This window comes from Vespula vulgaris, chromosome 3 (assembly GCF_905475345.1).
Source record: "Vespula vulgaris chromosome 3, iyVesVulg1.1, whole genome shotgun sequence".
NCBI classification, from domain to species: Eukaryota; Metazoa; Arthropoda; class Insecta; order Hymenoptera; family Vespidae; genus Vespula; species Vespula vulgaris.
The window spans coordinates 493,064-512,173 of record NC_066588.1 but is presented as its reverse complement, the minus strand read 5'-3'; the positions used below and the strand labels follow the sequence as shown (position 1 = coordinate 512,173).

Genomic DNA, 19,110 nt, shown 5'->3' with positions numbered 1-19,110 from the left:
CTCGAGATTTTTTTTTGCGTTCAAAGCGCTTCTTTCTCGCGCATACTCCGTAAAATCAATCAAGACCATAATCTCATATTTGTCATTTGTCAAAATTCATAATAATAAAAAAAAGGTTAACATTTTCAGGTTTTTTCGGTTCCAATGGAGTTTTAATGAACGAATGAACAAATGGGATGAATTAATGAATTTGATTAATCTATGTAAAAATTATAGTAATCATTAATGATCATATTAAATGCGGCCCTCTGTAGTAAGGAATACTAAACGATTTTCATTACTCGCTCGGTTACTGTGTTACTGTCGTCTGTTACTTTATCGACGTATTAACATACATAATTTTTTTCTAGTTATTTTTTAATCACACTTAGTTACTTTGAAACAGATTCGTTTCTTTTCCATCCTTTTTCCTATCAATTAGTTGGACACTAAAGGCTTGAACGATATAATACCTTGAAAGATAATAAATCTATCTATTCGTTTTTTTATTAATTTTTTTTTCTTACTTCCTTTTTGAAGGAAAAATTCATCAAAGAAAATAATTTGAAGAAAATTATATATGTGGAAGAAGTAGAAGAAAAAAAAAAGAAAAAGATTTTTTTTTTTTAAATATCGATAGATTAGTTTCATAGGAATGCGTTAAATATTTAGTGATATTGGGCTTAAGGATATAAGTCGATAAAAAGTTCACAAAAAGACCTATAATCACGTTACATCGTTTCATTAAAGTAAACAAAGTATTCTTCTTAAAAATATTAAATAATAATTCATCTTCATTTGAGATAATTTTCTTTTCGAACGTTTTAATCCTCATCTTTGGTCTTCATCGCATATAGAACCGACAAGTAACCCATGGATGTTTTTAAAATCTGTTGGATAGGAAATTTCGTTTATTCATTATAATTAGCAGATCAAAATTTGCTACTTACGTTGCCAAAAAGCTGATGATTGAAGGAACAAAATTTTCCTGCTGTAATGTGCAACGATATTTGTGCTCGACACATTATTATTGTAAGATATCTAGCTTCGCTCGGTGACAGATTGTACCATTTGCAATCGTACGCGGCATAAGCTATTTTCGTCCCCTGCATTACATTTTTTTGTAATATTATAAAATGTAATATCTCTAGAGATATTAAATTTGTTCGTTTTACAAAATAATGAAACACGTTGTTACGTATTTACCTCGGAAAAAAGTTTCTGACCGACGTAGCAATATAGATAGATGTGAAGCATGACGTATGTCGTGTATATAGCAAAAAAAAATAGTCGGACTATCAACAGACCTTGATCGTCATCTACGAGAGCCTGAAATAGTCACAAAAACGTGATCACGTTTTAAGATATCGAATTAATATAACTAATAAACATTTGTTTCCTATATTTCTACCGAAATTGCTTGATACGATTGAACGCAGAGTTGTATTGTACATCCAAGCATTTGGATGAGCAGCATGCCGTTGAATCTGTCTTCGATTGTCTCAGCATATCTATGAAAAATAAAAATATTATATTATTTTGTTAAAAATGTTGAAACACATTTTTTTTCTCGTACCTGTTAAGCATATCGTACTTTTCCACGATCCTTGCTAGATCGATTCTAAAATTATTGTTACTTTCGCAGCATAACTTGTTCAATTTTTTTCTGAGACACGAAAATTGTTCGCACACGTGTAGCACCAACATAGTCATGAAAGTGTCGACTGCTGTGTAACTGTTGGCTGCGTAAAGTGCCGCTGTAATTTGGCCAATCAGGGTTAGTTCGAAATTCGGAAAAATACTGGTGTTGTATGGAAAATAGGCATGATAATACAAATCTCGTCCGGTATATGGTAGCAAGAGAGTTCTTAATGTCACATAAGTAAAGACAAGAAAGTTACACATTATGATACTTCCAGCTGTTATCCTCCTGCTGATATCAGCGATTCTCATCATCCTCCTAACGTTCTCCTGAACTTTGGCTTCTCTTCGATCATTTTCCATGCGTAATATAAGTTCTTTCATAGCTTGACGATAGAAATAATTGATGTATGACAATATTAATCTCTGAAGGCACCTCGCTTCTTTCATAAAAAATATTCTTATGTATAATTACTTTTCCCGTTGGACCAGAAAGTTGCTGTCTTCAATAGAGCTATCGTGATAGTGATGTTTGCTACCGATAGATTCTCCACGATCAATTCGAAGTCATCCGAAATGAAATAGAGATTGATTGTTTGTGGTAAGGTGATAAAGAGAAACATGAAACCCATTGGGAATAACACTATGTAGCTGGACGCATAGGAGATTCCCCTTTCGTCTGGCCAAATCCCCATAAACTTCATAATTTTTCGATTCCAACCGCAAGCGTAATCCACGTAGGAAACTTTGTATGCGTCGCATCGATCGTGATACATTTATTGTGTATGATTTAATATTAAATGTAAAATAAAAAAATATATATATTTACATATATTTATATATATTTGTATATATATATGTGTGTGTGTGTCTGTGTGTGTGTGTGTGTGTGTGTGTGTGTGTGTACGTATGTATGTAAATATATATATATCACACAATAGATTACCGAAAACCGTATCGTTATTAATCGTAATTTTTACCGCTTTCTTTCTTTATTTGTTCTAATTGTGATATATTTTTTGATTATTAATAATGTAATACCTCGATCAACATCCATGAAAGCTCTCCTCGCAACGACTCATCAAGAACTAATCCCTCTTGAATATTTTTACGTTCAAAGCGCTTCTTTCTCGCGCATGCTCCGTAAAATCAATCAAGACCGCTTTATCATATTTCTGATTCGTTAGAATTCATAATAAAACTATAATTAAAATTTTCATGTTTTTTTCGATTCCAATGGAATTTTAAGAACGTCCAAACTATTAGGGTGTATTAACGAATTTGTTTGGTCTTTGCTATATAATATAATAATGATTAAGGATCGCGTTGAACGCGGCCCTCTGTAGTAAGGAATACTAAACGATTTCATCCCTCGCTCGGTTACTATATTACTGTCGTTTGTGTGTGTAGTAGTTTGTGTCGGTTATCTTACCGACGTGTTAACATACTGAATATTTTTATATTTATTTTTGAAATATCTCTGTTCGTATTGTCATGAAAACTTCATGCAGTATTTCTCATCATTTTCAGAAAAGAAGCGACCAGAAAATAACAAGTTCTGTATTATTAAATTTCATGTAAATGTATGATAACATTTTTTTTTTTTTTAAGTATCTGTTCAAAACTTGCTGCTTAGCGATTCGAACAATTTTAATATAAAATTTTTGTCATTTATACAATGTAAATCACACGAACGTTGTTTTAAAATTTTAAGTTGTCCGTATACATGGAATACCAAAGTAGCGACAAAAATATTTTCCCTGTGGAAATATCGCCTGCGCAGCAAGTAGCCAATGTTTGAACGTAAACTCAAAGTAATAGTTCGTAATTTGGTACCGATTGTATGTGTACGCGCATTTGATCGTATTACAAGTCTACGGTCGATATAACGAAGTATTAAAAGATGCAAAATGACGAAATGAACAATTATCACGTAATACGTTAAAGCACATTCAATGAATGTCCTTCTAAAAATTTTCGCCATCTTCATCATTTTTTTTTGCTTCTTCTTTGAGATTAATTTCTTTTCGATCCTTTTCCATATGAGGCAGTAGAATATTAATGACTTGAGTAATAAAATTTATCGAAAAAAAATAAATCTATGTATCTGTTTTTTTTTCTCTGAAGTAATATAAAAATTCCCCAAAGAAATTAATTTCAAAAAATTTTTATATATGAAAGAAATAAAAAAGAAATTTAGATTTTTTTTTTTTTTCTTGAAAAAGCCATGTGTTACTTTCGTAAGAACGCTTTAAGTATTTCTTGATATTAGGTTTAAGGATATAAATCGATCAAAAATTGACAAAAATACGTATAATCACTTTACATCATATCATTGAAATAAACATAGTACTACTTTTAAAAATATTCAAGAATAATTCAACTTCATTTCACATAATTCGCTTTTTCGAAGAACATGTTTTAATGGATATCTTTGGTTTTCATCGCATATAGGACCGACAAGTAACCCATGGATGTTTTTAAAATCTGTTGGGTAGATAATTTTATTTATTTATTATAATCAAAAGATGAAAATTTGCTATTCACCTTGCCAAAAAGCTCATGATTGAAGGTACAAAATTTTCCTGCTGTAATGCGTGACGATATTTGTGCTCGACACATTATTATAGTAAGATATTTAGCTTCGTTCGGCGACAGGTTGTACCAGCTGCAATCGTACGCGGCATAAGCCATTTTTGTTCCCTGCGATATTACATTTTTTTTTCTTTTTATCGAGAAACAAATAAGATATATAGTTATATATTTACCTCGGAAAAAAGTTTCTGGCCGACGTAACAATATAGATAGATGTGAAGCATAACGTATGTCGTGTATACAGCAAAAAAGAATAGTCGGACTATCAAGAGACCTTGATCGTTGTCCACAAGAGCCTGGAATAGTCACGTAACTATAATTACATTTTACAAATATCGAATTAATATAGTTAGATTTTTTTCCTTTATCCTTACCGAAATCGCCTGATACCATTGTACACAGAGTTGTACCGTACATCCAAGCATTTGGATAAGCAAGATGCCATTGAATCTGTCTTCTATTATCTCAGCATATCTATGTAAAGTATAAGTATTATACCAATCAAGTAAACATGTTTAAATATGTTTTCTTATTTATATGTATAAAACATGTTTAAATATCTTGTCTTTTCGTACTTGTTAAGCATATCATATTTTTCAACAATCCTTCGTAGATCGATTCGAAAATTATTGTTATTTTCGGAGCACAACCTGGTCAATGTTTTTCTGAGACACGAAATTTGGCCGCACACGTGTAACATCAACATGGTCATGAAAGTATCGACAGCTGTGTAATTATTGGCTGTGTAAACTGCTGCTGTAATTTGTGCAATCAGGGTCAATTCGAAATTTGGAAAGGTACGACTGTCGTATGGAAAATAACCACGATAATATAAAGATCGTCCCGTATATGGTAACAAGAGGGTTCTTAATATCACATAAGTTATGACAAGAATGTTACACATTATGATACTTCCAGCTGTTATCTTCCTGCTGATATCAGCGATCCTCATCATTTTCTTTACGTTTTCTTCCGTTGTAGCTTCCTTTCTATCATTTTCCATGCGCGATAGAAGTAATTTCATATCTTGACGATAGAAATAATTGTTTTATGAAAATATTAATCTGCGAATGTACCTCGCCTCTTCCGAAGAAAAAATCTTATGTATAATTACATCTCCCGTTGGACCAAAAAGTTGCAGTCTTCAAAATAGCAATTGTGGTGGTCATGTTTCCCACCGAAAGATTCTCCACGATCAAGTCGAAGTCACCCCAAATAAAGTAGAGATTGGTTGTTTGTGGTAAGGAAATAAAGAGGAACATCAAACCAATTGGGAATAACACTTTGTAGCTGGACGCATAGGCGAATCCTCTTTCGTCTGGCCAAATCCCCATAAACTTCATAATTTTTTGATTCCAACCACAAACGTAATCGACATAGGACACTTTGTGTACGTCGTATCGATCGAAATACATTTTCGTTAATTTAATGTTAAATGTAAAATAATATATATATATTTATATATGTTCATATATGTATTTATATATAATTATATATAAATATATATATATATATGTATATATGTATATATATATATATATATATATTGCACGATAGATTACGAAAAACCATGTAGTTATTAATCGTAATTTTTATCGTTTTCTTTTTTTGTTTATTTTAATTGCAATATATTTTCTGATTACTAATAGTGTAATATCTTGATCAACATCCATGAAAGCTCTCCTCGCAACGACGCATCAAGAACTGATCCCTCTTGAGTATTTTTACGTTCAAAGCGCTTCTTCCTCGCGCATGCTCCGTAAAATCAATCAAGACGGTATTATCATATTTCTCTTTTGCTAAAATTCATGGCTAAAATATAATTAAAGTTCTAGAATTTTATCGGTCCCAATAAAGTTTCTGCGACGAGGAATCAATTGGGATTAATTAACGAATTCGTTCGGTCTATGAAAAAATTATAATAATGATTAAGAATCACGTCAAACGTAGCCCTCTGTAGTAAGGAATACTAAACGATTTCATCCCTCGCTCGGTTACTATAATATTATCGTTTGTATGTGTGGTTACATTACCGACGTATTTTATATATGAAAGAATCAGAAAAAAGATTTTTTTAAATATAGATCGATTAATTTCAGTAATGCTTCAAGTATTTCGTGATTTTGAACGCCAGGATATAAGTCGATAAATATTTGACAAAAATACGTATAATCACATTACATCATATCATTGAAATAAACATAGTACTACTTTTAAAAATATTCAAGAATAATTCAACTTCATTTCACATAATTCGCTTTTTCGAAGAACTTGTTTTAATGGACATCTTTGGTTTTCATCGCATATAGGACCGATAAGTAACCCATGGATGTTTTTATAATCTGTTGGATAGGAAATTTCATTTATTCATTATAATTGGAAGAATAAAACTTGTTACTCACGTTGCCAAAAAGCTGATGATCGAAGGAACAAAATTTTCCTGCTGTAATGCGCGACGCTATCTGTGTTCGAGACATTATTATTGTAAGATTTTTAGCTTCTTTCGGTGATAAATTGTACCAGTTGCAATTGTACGCGGCATAAGCCACTTTAATTCCCTGCGATATTATATTTTTTTTTCTTTTTGTCGAGAAACAAATAAGATACATAGTTATATATTTACCTCGGATAAAAGTTTCTGACCGACGTAACAATATAGATAGATGTGAAGCATGACGTATGTCGTGTATACAGCAAAAAAGAATAGTCGGACAACAAGCAAACCTTGGTTGTCATCTACGAAAGCCTGAAATAATAATCATGCAAACATTATTACATTTTACGATATCGAATTGATATAGCAAAATTTTTCTCCTGTATTTTTACCGAAATCACTTGATACGATTGTACGCAGAGTTGTATTGTACAGCCAAGCATTTGAATAAGGAGCATGCCATTGAATCTGTCTTCGATTGTCTCTGCATATCTTTGAAAGATAGAAATATCGTATAGGTTCGGTAGGCATGTTTAAACTTTTCTCTCGTACCTGTTAAGCATATCGTACTTTTCCACGATCCTTGCTAGATCAGTACGAAAATTATTATTATTTTCGCAACGCAACGTGGACAATTTTTTTCTTAGACTCGAAAATTGTCCGCACACGTGTAACATCAACATAGTCATGAAAGTGTCGACGGCTGTGTAACTATTGGCTGCGTAAAGTTCGGCTGTAATTTGTCCAATCAGGGTTAATTCGAAATTCGGAAAGATACTGGTGTCGTATGGAAAATAACCGTGATAATACAAAACGCGTCCGGTATACGGTAGCATGAGGGTTGTTAATGTTACATAGGTGAAGACAAGAAAGTTACACATAATGATACTTCCAGCTGTTATCCTCCTGCTGATATTAGCGATTCTCGTCATCTTCCTAACGTTCTCTTCGGTCGTAGCTTCTCTTCGATCATTTTCCATGCGCGATAGAAGTATTTTCATATCTTAACGTTTTATGAAGATATTAATTTGTGAACGTACCTCGTTTCTTCCGAAGAAAATAATCTTATGTATAATTACATCTCCCGTTGGACCAAAAAGTTGCTGCCTTCAATGTAGCAATTGTGGTAGTCATGTTTGCCACCGATAGATTCTCCACGATCAATTCGAAATCACCCCAAATGAAATAGAGATTGATTGTTTGTGGTAAGGTGATAAAGAAAAACATAAAACCGATCGGAAATAACACTCTGTAGCTGGACGCGTAAGTGAATCCTCTTTCGTCCGGCCAAATCCCTATGAACTTCATAATTTTTCGATTCCAGCCGCAAGCGTAATCCACGTAGGAAACTTCGCGTGCGTCGCGTCGATCGAAATACATTTACGTTGCTTATGGTTCAATATTAAATGTAAAAAACAATAAATATATATATTACACGACGAATTGCGGAAAATCGTTTCGTTGTCAGTCGTAATTTTTATCGCTTTCTTTTTTCGTTTATTTTCATTTGCAATATATTTTCTGATTATTAACGATGCAATATCTCGTTCAACATCCATGAGAGCTCTCCTCGCAACGACGCGCGAAGAACTAATCCCTCTGGAGATTTTTTACGTTCAAAGCGCTTCTTCCTCGCGCATGCTCCGTAAAATCAATCAAGAGCGCAATATCATATTTCTCTTTTGCTAAAATTCATGGTAAGAATATAATTAAAATTTTCGGATTTTATCGGTTGCAATAAAGTTTTAACAAGGAAGAAACAATTAGGATTTATTAACGAATTCGATCGGTCTCTGTAAAAGTTATAAATATTATTAAGGATCAAGTAAAACGCAGCCCTCTGTAGTAAGGAATACTAAACGATTTCATTCCTCGCTCGGTTACTATAATACTGTCGTCTTTGTGTTGTATTTGTTACCTTACCGACGTTTTATCATACATAATAATTTTATAGTTATTTTTCAATCATATCATTATGAATATTCTCATACAAACTTCATGCGATAATTTTTGTCATTGTCGAAAAGATATAATAATCGCTTAATAATTTAATTCATTGGATTTAGGTTGACGTCTTTGATGTATAATTTATCTTATTGACAATTGCAATTCTATGTAATCTGTATAAAATTAAAATACTATGGAATTCTTTTATTCGGTTCAAGACGTAATTTGATAAATTCAGATGACACGTTGGATTGTGTTTACGTCTTTGGATTTCATTTTGTACAGGACGAACATATAATTCGTGGACAAATAACCTATTTTCAAAATCTGTAGAATATGAAATATATGTAACTAGTCATATAATTATTATATGGTAATTTTTTACTCACTTCGGTAAAAAATTGAACGGGTCGTTGAATATATTTTCAGTCTGAAAAAAAGGAAGGTCGAAAAGATCGGAAAATCATCGTACTTTATATTTTTAAATTTTTCGTAAGTGGATTATAAAAAAAATTCTCATTTTTTTTCAAGTACCTGTTAAGTGATTCGTGCTTCTTAACGATTTTATCAATTTTGATATAACATTTCTAGTCGTCTTTTACACAACAAAATCAAGTAAACGTTTTAAGTAGTCCGCATACGTGGAATACCAAAGTAGCAACAAAAGTGCCTACCGATTTATAAACTTCGCTTGCGCAGCACGCAAGCCGTGTTCGAACGAGAACAGTAATAGCTCGTAATTGGATACGGATTGTATCTATGGGAAATATGATCGTATTATTAGAATACGGCCGATGTAACGAACTAATAAAAAATGAAAAATAACGGAAAGAATAATTATTACGTAATAGATTAAAGTACATCCAATGGATATCCTTCTGCAAATTTTCGCGATCCTCATCATTTTTCTTGCTTCTTCTTCGAGATTAATCTCTTTTCGATCCTCTTCCATACGAGATAGTAGAACATTAATGGCTTGAGCAATATAATTCATTGAAAGATAATAAATCTATCGATTCGTTTTCTTTTTGTTCTTTTTTGTTTTGATTAATACAAAAATTCATCAAGGAAATGAATTTGCAAAATTTTTGTATATGAAAAAATTAGAAAAAAAAGTAAAAGATTTTTTTTAGAACACCGATCGATTAGTTTCATAGGAATGCGTTAAATGTTTCGTAATAATGGGCATTAGGATATATATCGATAAAAAGTTGACAAAAAAATGTATAATCACGTTACATCGTTTCATTGAAATAAACATAGTACTACTTTTAAAAGTATTCAAGAATAATTCAACTTCGTTTCAGATAATTAGCTTTTTAGAACGTTTTAATGGACATCTTTGGTTTTCATCGCATATAGGACCGACAAGTAACCCATGGATGTTTTTAAAATCTGTTGGGTAGATAATTTTATTTATTTATTATAATCAAAAGATGAAAATTTGCTATTCACCTTGCCAAAAAGCTCATGATTGAAGGAACAAAATTTTCCTGCTGTAATGCGCGACGATATTTGTGCTCGACACATTATTATAGTAAGACATCTAGCTTCGCTCGGTGACAGATTGTACCAGTTGCAATCGTACGCGGCATAAGCCATTTTCGCCCCCTGCATTACATTTTGTTGTGATATTGTAAAATGTAATATCTCTTAAGATATTAAATTTGTTCTTTTTATAAACTAATGAAACACGTAGTTACGTAATTACCTCAGAAAAAAGTTTCTGACCGACGTAGCAATATAGATAGATGTGAAGCATGACGTATGTAGTGTATATACCAAAAAAGAATAGTCGGATTATCAAGAGACCTTGGTCATCATCTACGAGAGCCTGGAATAGTCACGCAAACATGATCACATTTTAAGATACCGAATTAATATAACCAAATTTGTTTCCTTTATTTCTACCGAAATTGCTTGATACGATTGAACGCAGAGTTGTATTGTACATCCAAGCATTTGGATAAGCAACATGCCGTTGAATCTGTCTTCGATCGTTTCAGCATATCTATGAAAAGTACAAATATTATATAAGTTTGCTAAACTTATATAATAAAAAATATAATAAAAATATTATATATGTTTGCTTTTTTTCTCGTACCTGTTAAGCATATTATACTTCTGCACAATTCTTGCTAGATCACTTCGAAAATTATTATTACTTTTGGAACACAACTTGGACAATTTTTTTCTTAAACTCGAAAATTGTCCGCACACGTGTAACATCAACATGGTCATGAAAGTGTCGACGGCTGTGTAACTATTGGCTGCGTAAAGTTCGGCTGTAATCTGACCAATCAAGGTTAGTTCGAAATAGGGAAAAATTCCGGTATCGTATGGGTAATATGCACGATAATACAATATCCGTCCTGTATATGGTAGCAAGAAGGTTCTTAATGTCACATAAGTAAAGACGATAAAGTTACACATTATGATACTTCCAGCTGTTATTCTCCTGCTGATATTCGCGATTCTCATCATTTTCTTCACGTTCTTTTCGCTTGCTTCTTTTCGATCATTTTCCATATGCGATAGAAGTAATTTCATGTCTAGATTGTAGGAATGATTGGTTTACGAAAATGTTAATTAATTATGTACCTCCCTTCTTCCGAAAAAAATAATATTATTTATATTATTATATTAATTACATCTCCCGTTGGACCAAAAAGTTGCTGCCTTCAATATAGCAATTGTGGTAGTCATGTTTCCTATCGATAAATTCTCCACGATCAATTCGAAGTCGCCCCAAATGAAATAGAGATTGGTTGTTTGTGGTAAGGTGATAAAGAAAAACATAAAACCGATCGGAAATAACACTCTGTAGCTGGACGCGTAAGCGAATCCTCTTTCGTCCGGCCAAATCCCTATGAACTTCATAATTTTTCGATTCCAGCCGCAAGCGTAATCCACGTAGGAAACTTCGCGTGCGTCGCGTCGATCGAAATACATTTACGTTGCTTATGGTTCAATATTAAATGTAAAAAACAATAAATATATATATTACACGACGAATTGCGGAAAATCGTTTCGTTGTCAGTCGTAATTTTTATCGCTTTCTTTTTTCGTTTATTTTCATTTGCAATATATTTTCTGGTTATTAACGATGCAATATCTCGTTCAACATCCATGAGAGCTCTCCTCGCAACGACGCGCGAAGAACTAATCCCTCTGGAGATTTTTTACGTTCCAAGCTCTTCTTCCTCGCGCATGCTCCGTAAAATCAATCAAGAGCGCAATATCATATTTCTCTTTTGCTAAAATTCATGGTAAGAATATAATTAAAATTTTCGGATTTTATCGGTTGCAATAAAGTTTTAACAAGGAAGAAACAATTTAGATTTATTAACGAATTTGATCGGTCTCTGTAAAAGTTATAATAATTATTAAGGATCAAGTAAAACGTAGCCCTCTGTAGTAAGGAATACTAAACGATTTCATCCCTCGCTCGGTTACTATAATACTGTCGTCTGTGTGTTGTGGTTGTGTCGGTTATCTTACCGACGTATTAACATAGGTAATATTTTTATAGTTATTTTTTTAACATTTCTGTGCATATTGATATTAAAACTTCATACAATAATTCTTATCATAGTCAGTTTTTCTGACATTGTATTATGAAATTATGAAAAAAAAACGTTGGTCGAAACGATATAATAATCTCTTAAGAATGTAAATCATCGGCTATAGATTGAGATGTTATAATCTGATTAATTGACAATTACAAATCTTTCTAATCTATATAGTTCGAATATTATTGAATCTTTTATTTTAATTCAATGATGTTGAATGTTATTTAATTAATTGGGATGACTCGTTGGATCTATTCAACGTTTTTGGATTTCATTGTATACAGAACGGACAAATAACCCATGGACGTTTTCAGAATCTGTGGAATATGAGATGTACAGAATTGTGTATATAATTTAATTTTATTAATTGTTAGTTTCTACTCACTTTGGTAAAAAGTTGAAGATTGAATGAACAAAATCGACCAGCGGTGATGCACAGTGGCGATCTTGCTCGTCGTATTATTAAAACGAGGCACTTAGCTTCCTTGGCAGACATGTTGTACCATTTACACTCGTATGCTGCATTGGCCAGTTTCGAGCTCTAACATGCGCGAAGACATTTTTTAGAATAATTTTATAGAGATGTGTAGATACGGAAATTGATAAATTTACCTCTGAAGCTAGTTTTTCTCCGATGTAACAATATAGGAATATTTGTAACAGAATATAAGATATGTAAAGAGTCAGAAAGCACATTTGAAACACGAACAATTCCTGACTTCCCTCGGTAATTGACTGTATCGTAATTGCACGGATATATCGCTCTGTTATAATTTAAATTCGTGTTAAGACTCATTGAATTTCCTTACCAAAAGTGCTTGGAAGCACAGAACGCAAAGTTCTATGGTACAACCGAGCATCTGCATCAACAACATTCCGTTGAATTTGTTCTCTATCGTGTCAGCAAATCTAAAATAGATATTAATCGATGTTCACAGAAATAAAATAAAATGAAATAAAATAAAAAGAAAAGAAACACGAGTTCCATTTCACAATCGACAAAACTGATTCGTTAACTCACTTGTTAAGGGTGTCATGTTTCTTCACGATCTTTGCAAGCTTCTTTCGAAAGTCAACGTCGTCGTTGATACCGAGCTCGCTAATTTTTTGTCTAAGATAGGAAAATTGGCCGCACACGTGTAGGATCAACATGGCGACGAACGTGTCCACGACCGTGTAGGTTGTAGCCGTGCAAAATGCTGACACGATTTGTCCGACGGACGTCAACTCGAAATTTGGCGTGGTCAGTGATTCGTAGGGGAAGGAAGATAGCAAAAAGAGAGCACGACGACCGGATTGACGCATCAATAAGAATCGGGACATGGCCCAGAGTACGACTACGGCGTTGGTTATCACTGTACTTCCAATCGATATCGTCCTGGATATGCTAGCAATCTTCATCATCTTCTTGATCTCTTCTTCCGTGTCAGCTTCCTTTCGATCGTTCGCCATTAAAGCGAGAAGATTCTGAATGGCTTAAGTAACAGCAACGGTCGAAAGAAAATCAACGTACAAACTAAATTTATTTCGGCAAATTGAAAGAGTTAACCAAATAAATCGTCGTAAGTTGTATGAATTAAAATGAAACGCGATATAATTACATCTTCCGTTGAACCAAAAGATGGTTATCTTCGTCAGCGCTATAATCACAGTTAAGTTTGCCACCGATAGATTATCGACGATCAAGTTGAAGTCGCCCCATATGAAGTAGAGATTGATAGTTTGCGGTAGAGCCATAAAGAGAAACATAAGGCTAACTGGTATTAGCACTCTATAGCTCGATGCTCGATCGAACTTTCTCTCTTCCGGCCAAATCCCCAAGAACTTCATGGTGTAGCGATTCCAGCCCGACGCGTAATCCACGTACGAAACTTTGGCATGCCAATCGATCGATTGAGATTATTAATGATAGTGTCGTTTCGTGAATAACACTGTTCAAAGAATAGTAAAGGTTGCATCTACGAATAGAAATATTTTGTTTTTCCTAAACGTATACCTCGATTAATAACATCCATGTTAGGTTCTCCTGAGCCAACGATCTATCGAGAACTGATCTCTTCGGCTCCTTCCTATTTCAATCGTCTTTATTTCCTTGCTGCGCATGCTCATAATCAGTAAGAACGCTCCTATCTTGTAGTGAGCTCTTTACGAAGGTTCATTTGTGACTATTTATCGAATCGTCTAAGTAGAATTCTTTCTTGTATTTTTTATTAACTAGCACGATAATTTTTTTTTCTTTTTTTTTTTTTGAAAAATATTTTTAATATAAAAAAAGAAAGGAGATATTGAAATCATTTTTCGCATTCCTTTAAATAGAGGAGTCCCTCTACAGCAAGAAAATCGAAACACGTCATTCTGTTCGCGCGTCTCGACTCTTGCGGTTAGTTTAGGTCCCTTATCAGATAGATACAAGTACGGACATATTACCTTACCGACGTACGATCTATCATTAGAAAAACTTTGAGATCATCGCGATAGGTACTACTCAGGTCATGAGATAGTAAACGGAAAAAGATATTATTCGATATGCTAGAGATATTTTATCTGCGACATTTCTACATCCCAACTGTTTACGTTTGATTCTTCATTTTCATTGCATAAAGAACCGACAAGTAACCCATCGATGTCTTCAAAATCTAGAAACAGACGCATTATCCTGTTTATGAGATTTCTATTTCGATTTTCTTTCTATTTTTTTCTTTTTCTTTTAAACATACACACTTACGCTACTGTATAATTCTTGCGTGAAGGTACAGAATTTACCAGCCGTGAGACACAACGGCGATCGTGCACGATGCATAATCATTAGAAGCGATTTAGCCTCCTTCGTTGTTAAATTGTACCACTCACAGTCGTAAACGGCTTGTAGAATACTCGTGCTCTGAAATACATACGTGAAAGTTCACGATTTCATAATTCTCCTTATATTTTATTCTCTTTTATTTTCCATATAAACTCACCTCTGAAAGAAGTCTCTCGCCGACGTAGCAATAAAGATAAAGCTGAATTAGTACGTAAAACACGTAAAGTATTAGAAAGGATATTTCCAAGAGAAAGAGTTCATTCGATTCTCCGATTATTGACTGAAATCATGTGATATAGTATCCATGGATAGATCCATGTCACGGATCGTGGATATCCACATAGTTCATATATAATATAACGTCATTTATCATAGAAATTTGATCATCTTAATATCGTGTCTTACCAAGAGCGCCTGGAAACATTGAAAACACAATTGTACGGTACAGCCGAGCATCTGGATCAGTAGCATTACGTTGAATCGATCTTCGATCGTGTCGGCGAATCTAAACGAATCGACAAGCACTGTTTATTTAACTTTAAATTAAATTTAATTATTTTTCTTTTTTTTTTTTTTTTAACGTACCTGTTAAGATAATCGTGTTTCTCGACGATATAGATTAGCTTGGTTTTAAACTCGTCGCTTGTTCTCGGTCGCAAATTCATCAAATCTCGTTTTAGGTTTGAAAGTTGTCCACAAGTGTGAAGAACGAGCATGACAACGAAGGTGTCCACGGCTGTGTAGGATGTGGCGGCGTAGAAGGTTGCTATCAACTGAGCTACAACGGTTAGCTCGTAATTAGGACTGATACGTGTATCGTAAGGAAAATACGCACGAAATAAAAGAATTCGACCGATATAAAGAGACGTGAGGTAACGAAATATAACGTAGACAACAACGACACTGAGACACATGACTGTACTCCTGATCGATATCTTCCTTGAAGTCGTCGCGATGTTCCTCGTTATCTTCGTATCCTCCTCGTTCGATCTAGCTTTCAGATCCTCCTCCATAAACGACAGAAGCAGTTTGAGAGCTTGCATGAAGAATGAATTTTTCTATAAGGAATCGAAACTTCTACCTTATCCCTACGTTTTTTCTAACTTTTGTTTCATTTTTATTTTTATATTATAATTTTTTTTTTGGGTTTGTACTACTTATTTACATTGTCCATTCAGCCAGAAAACGATAGTTTTCAACAGCGAAATCGTGATGGTCATGTTACCCATCGATAGATTTTCCACGACCAAGTTGAAGTTAGTCCACACGTAAAAGAGGTTTATCGTTTGAGGTAGACAGATGAAGCACAGCATGAAGCATACTGGTATCAAAACTTTGTAGCTCGTGATTCGATCGAATCTTCTTTCGTCCGGCCAAATCCCTATGAAATCCATGGTGTATCGGTTCCATCCGCAAATGTAATCGACTCTCGACATTTCTTTCATATCCGTTGCGATTTCAATTAGCTGATTCGATCGACGACCTTTAATCGTATGATATTTTCCAGGAGGTCTAGTTCAGTTAGCTCGTACTTACGAGACACGTCGAGGACTGATCTTGATTCATTCATTTCGTATTTCAGCGAGCTATGTCTTCCGTTGTGCTTCGCGCATGCTCTATAAAAAGAACGAGATGCTCTAGGAATGCCTCACGTTTCAAAACCAAATCGATCACGATTGTTATGATATCTATTGAAAATATAATATTCGATTAATACGTTATTCGCATATTTACGGATTCATAATAATTTTAATTCGTTGGATCAACCGTATCGAAATTTTGCAAAAGTTACTTTTTCTTTTTTTTCCTAACATTTACGTACAAATGAGATAAAAAGTATAAGTAGAAGTGTATCGAACAGTATCCCTCTAACGATAGGAAACAAACCATCGACGCAGTTGACTCTGGTGGTTACGAGGATTTGTCTTCAGGCTGTGTTACTTTATCGACGTCTTTCTAGATAATGAAAATTTTTTCAGATTGTCTGTTTTCTTTTTTTTTCGTTACATCCAAAAAATTACATTCTCGCGCGATGTAATTTTTTGATAAATGACAATAAAGGGATAGAGATTTATACATTATCAAATTGTACGTATAAAATCATTTATGTCTTAATTAAATTTAAAGTTTTACGAATAGTATTTGTTACTAATATATACTGCGCTTTCATGATAGTCTCCCAGATGAAAAAGATTTTACCACCACTTTCGCTATTCTATTTATTAGTACTTTTTAAAATTAATTATTCTTCTTATCCGTTACCGTTAGTAACACCGAAAGGTATCCTACTGTAGATTTCAAAATCTACAAAAGAAAATAATATTTAAAGGATCTTGTAATTTCTTTGGCATTTGTTATATTCACTTACCTGGCTAAACATTTCCATCGAAAAAGTGCCGATTTTTCCAACCGTTAAACGAAGTGGTATAGAGGATCGATGCATCACGAAAAGAATATTCCGTGCATCTTTTGGAAACAAATTGTACCACTGTGATGCGTATGCTGATGTGCCCATCTCAGAACTCTAATATATATTCCCATAATATATAATTTTAATATATTAAAAATATTATTTATTTATTTTTTTTTACCTCGACGATGAGCATTTCCCCGACGTAACAGTACAAGTACAACTGTATCAAAGTAACGAGTACATACAGTACAATAAAAATCAGCTGTTCTACAGGAAATTCGTCCTTATCGTGATCCATTATCTGTTAAAAATTTCCATGAACAAGAATGAAATATAAATTTTCTTTTCTTTGTCTTTTTTACATTTTTTTCTTTTCTTAACTTACGCGAAATAATTGAAAGGATTCAAAGCAAACTTGAACGATGAAGCCCATTATTTGAATAAGCATCAACATGTTAAAGGAGTCATCGATCGATTGGGTGAACCTTAGATGATAATAATTATAAACTTAATCGCAAAGTGCTGCATCATTGATAATAAAAAAATGCTCGTTCGATTGACCAACCGATTGAGATATTCGTGTCTCCTTACTATCCATGTCATTTTTTTTGTAAAATCATTGGCTATCTCGGTCATATCGTTTGTTAGTTTTTCAAGCGAACGCCTGAGATTGGAAATTTGTGCGCAGGCATGAAGAACGAGCATTGAGATGAACGTGTCTATGCTTATATACGATAAGGTAGCGCTGTAGCCCGCTACGATTTGTCCGAAACAGGAAATAAAGAAAGTTGATGTTCCGCTAATATCGTAAGGAAAATAAGCTGGATAAATGACCGTACATGGAGGTTCGAATTGATCTCTTTCCATTTGCGCGATCATCAAGCTTCGAGGTAGAATGTAAGTCGATGTCATGAAATATGCTAACGTCGTACACCATATCGAAATGATTCTTGCCTTTTTAGCGTTAACCAACATGACCGATCTCTCGTCTTGGCTTTTCGGTCTCTTCCAATCTTCTACGAAGGAACTTAGAAGTGGTCTAAGTGCTAGAAAAGATTGTTTTCTTTTTTGTGAAATATTTCTCTCCCTCGTATAGATCGATTCGTTAGTACGTAATCATCACAATACAGTTACACTTACATTCCAAACGATATCGTGTAAACACTAACTTTATGCAAGCCATGGTAACCGGTAGGATTGCCGTCGCTAATATTTCTGTCATCAATTCTAAGTCACCCCATATCATTAGAAGATATGCCGACTGGGGTAGGGTGACAAATCCTAGCATAAAGAATGAATGTAGAATGAAGAAATATTTGGAAAAGGTAGGATCACTTTCATCGCCCTTCGAGTCCGGCCATATACCAAGTATTCGTAGATTAATTCGATTCCAGCCAATGGCGTAATTTAAATCTGTAAAGTGAACACTCGCGTTGAAAATATCCAAAAAGTGGAATATTTAATTAGAAAAAGAGTATGCTTAAAGTATTCTTTTTTAAGTCTCTCTTTTCTTTTTTTGTTTAAATTTTGAATGACACAAAATTCTACCTTCTTCGGAATCCATTGTCATCGTAAAACGATCGTAACACGCGGCGATGCAACGACTGCGCTCTAGCTCGTCATGCGATATAGATGTCCTTCCCTTTTTCTTCATTCAGCACGCATGCCCGTCCGACTAAATTGTAGTATCATCCCCACCATCTGGTGAAAAATTTATCTACTTGGA

At 33.7% G+C, this 19,110-nt stretch overlaps 8 protein-coding genes across 13 annotated transcripts in view; 1 reads left to right on the top strand and 7 right to left on the bottom strand.

Moving 5' to 3' along the window:
* The window catches only part of LOC127062712 (uncharacterized), a 136,459-nt gene that overhangs the window by 63,457 nt on the left and 53,892 nt on the right, over positions 1-19,110 (top strand). The window lies entirely within an intron of this gene.
* On the bottom strand, positions 804-2,252 carry LOC127062176 (odorant receptor 13a-like). Its single transcript, XM_050989926.1, has 6 exons — positions 2,096-2,252; positions 1,556-2,006; positions 1,391-1,490; positions 1,186-1,308; positions 930-1,085; positions 804-869 (listed from the first exon to the last, which is right to left on the bottom strand). The coding sequence occupies exons 1-6, from the start codon at positions 2,250-2,252 to the stop codon at positions 804-806; spliced, it is 1,053 nt and encodes a 350-aa protein (XP_050845883.1).
* LOC127062173 (odorant receptor 13a-like) lies at positions 4,042-5,630 on the bottom strand. Its single transcript, XM_050989924.1, has 6 exons — positions 5,330-5,630; positions 4,791-5,241; positions 4,590-4,689; positions 4,389-4,511; positions 4,168-4,323; positions 4,042-4,107 (listed from the first exon to the last, which is right to left on the bottom strand). The coding sequence occupies exons 1-6, from the start codon at positions 5,628-5,630 to the stop codon at positions 4,042-4,044; spliced, it is 1,197 nt and encodes a 398-aa protein (XP_050845881.1).
* On the bottom strand, positions 6,433-7,957 carry LOC127062172 (odorant receptor 13a-like). Its single transcript, XM_050989923.1, has 6 exons — positions 7,729-7,957; positions 7,202-7,652; positions 7,042-7,141; positions 6,839-6,961; positions 6,618-6,773; positions 6,433-6,557 (listed from the first exon to the last, which is right to left on the bottom strand). The coding sequence occupies exons 1-6, from the start codon at positions 7,955-7,957 to the stop codon at positions 6,492-6,494; spliced, it is 1,125 nt and encodes a 374-aa protein (XP_050845880.1). The 3' UTR covers positions 6,433-6,491.
* On the bottom strand, positions 9,894-11,202 carry LOC127062737 (odorant receptor 13a-like). Its single transcript, XM_050991428.1, has 5 exons — positions 10,701-11,202; positions 10,508-10,607; positions 10,308-10,430; positions 10,052-10,207; positions 9,894-9,991 (listed from the first exon to the last, which is right to left on the bottom strand). Exons 1-5 carry the CDS (start codon positions 11,144-11,146, stop codon positions 9,926-9,928), a joined length of 891 nt encoding a protein of 296 aa, XP_050847385.1. The 5' UTR covers positions 11,147-11,202; the 3' UTR covers positions 9,894-9,925.
* On the bottom strand, positions 12,249-16,091 carry LOC127062171 (uncharacterized). Its single transcript, XM_050989922.1, has 11 exons — positions 15,557-16,091; positions 15,377-15,476; positions 15,129-15,251; positions 14,894-15,049; positions 14,743-14,804; positions 14,165-14,237; positions 13,190-13,635; positions 12,978-13,077; positions 12,781-12,903; positions 12,554-12,709; positions 12,249-12,485 (listed from the first exon to the last, which is right to left on the bottom strand). The coding sequence occupies exons 1-11, from the start codon at positions 16,012-16,014 to the stop codon at positions 12,420-12,422; spliced, it is 1,863 nt and encodes a 620-aa protein (XP_050845879.1). The 5' UTR covers positions 16,015-16,091; the 3' UTR covers positions 12,249-12,419.
* LOC127062753 (odorant receptor 49b-like) lies at positions 17,112-17,929 on the bottom strand. The gene is made up of 4 exons (XM_050991453.1): positions 17,770-17,929; positions 17,563-17,685; positions 17,340-17,495; positions 17,112-17,275 (listed from the first exon to the last, which is right to left on the bottom strand). Exons 1-4 carry the CDS (start codon positions 17,836-17,838, stop codon positions 17,210-17,212), a joined length of 414 nt encoding a protein of 137 aa, XP_050847410.1. The 5' UTR covers positions 17,839-17,929; the 3' UTR covers positions 17,112-17,209.
* LOC127062170 (uncharacterized) lies at positions 17,871-19,075 on the bottom strand. Its single transcript, XM_050989921.1, has 3 exons — positions 18,933-19,075; positions 18,525-18,797; positions 17,871-18,430 (listed from the first exon to the last, which is right to left on the bottom strand). The coding sequence occupies exons 1-3, from the start codon at positions 19,036-19,038 to the stop codon at positions 17,871-17,873; spliced, it is 939 nt and encodes a 312-aa protein (XP_050845878.1). The 5' UTR covers positions 19,039-19,075.

Coding starts and splice junctions, on each gene's coding strand:
- LOC127062176 (XM_050989926.1), bottom strand. CDS start 2,252: ATGGGTTTCATGTTTCTCTTTATCACCTTACCACAAACAATCAATCTC. Junction 1,086..1,185: donor GTCAGAAACTTTTTTCCGAG/GTAAATACGTAA, acceptor AATGTAATGCAG/GGGACGAAAATAGCTTATGC. Junction 870..929: donor ATCATCAGCTTTTTGGCAAC/GTAAGTAGCAAA, acceptor CCTATCCAACAG/ATTTTAAAAACATCCATGGG.
- LOC127062173 (XM_050989924.1), bottom strand. CDS start 5,630: ATGTATTTCGATCGATACGACGTACACAAAGTGTCCTATGTCGATTAC. Junction 5,242..5,329: donor TTTTTGGTCCAACGGGAGAT/GTAATTATACAT, acceptor TCTATCGTCAAG/ATATGAAATTACTTCTATCG. Junction 4,324..4,388: donor GCCAGAAACTTTTTTCCGAG/GTAAATATATAA, acceptor GTAATATCGCAG/GGAACAAAAATGGCTTATGC.
- LOC127062172 (XM_050989923.1), bottom strand. CDS start 7,957: ATGAAGTTCATAGGGATTTGGCCGGACGAAAGAGGATTCACTTACGCG. Junction 7,142..7,201: donor AAGTACGATATGCTTAACAG/GTACGAGAGAAA, acceptor TATCTTTCAAAG/ATATGCAGAGACAATCGAAG. Junction 6,558..6,617: donor ATCATCAGCTTTTTGGCAAC/GTGAGTAACAAG, acceptor CCTATCCAACAG/ATTATAAAAACATCCATGGG.
- LOC127062737 (XM_050991428.1), bottom strand. CDS start 11,146: ATGAAATTACTTCTATCGCATATGGAAAATGATCGAAAAGAAGCAAGC. Junction 10,608..10,700: donor AAGTATAATATGCTTAACAG/GTACGAGAAAAA, acceptor TACTTTTCATAG/ATATGCTGAAACGATCGAAG. Junction 10,208..10,307: donor GTCAGAAACTTTTTTCTGAG/GTAATTACGTAA, acceptor AATGTAATGCAG/GGGGCGAAAATGGCTTATGC.
- LOC127062171 (XM_050989922.1), bottom strand. CDS start 16,014: ATGCAAGCTCTCAAACTGCTTCTGTCGTTTATGGAGGAGGATCTGAAA. Junction 14,238..14,742: donor ATGAAAATGAAGAATCAAAC/GTAAACAGTTGG, acceptor CGATTGAAATAG/GAAGGAGCCGAAGAGATCAG. Junction 12,710..12,780: donor GAGAAAAACTAGCTTCAGAG/GTAAATTTATCA, acceptor CGCGCATGTTAG/AGCTCGAAACTGGCCAATGC.
- LOC127062753 (XM_050991453.1), bottom strand. CDS start 17,838: ATGTTGATGCTTATTCAAATAATGGGCTTCATCGTTCAAGTTTGCTTT. Junction 17,686..17,769: donor AATCCTTTCAATTATTTCGC/GTAAGTTAAGAA, acceptor AATTTTTAACAG/ATAATGGATCACGATAAGGA. Junction 17,276..17,339: donor CGATGGAAATGTTTAGCCAG/GTAAGTGAATAT, acceptor TTTCTTTTGTAG/ATTTTGAAATCTACAGTAGG.
- LOC127062170 (XM_050989921.1), bottom strand. CDS start 19,038: ATGAAGAAAAAGGGAAGGACATCTATATCGCATGACGAGCTAGAGCGC. Junction 18,798..18,932: donor GACAATGGATTCCGAAGAAG/GTAGAATTTTGT, acceptor TTCACTTTACAG/ATTTAAATTACGCCATTGGC. Junction 18,431..18,524: donor TACACGATATCGTTTGGAAT/GTAAGTGTAACT, acceptor AATCTTTTCTAG/CACTTAGACCACTTCTAAGT.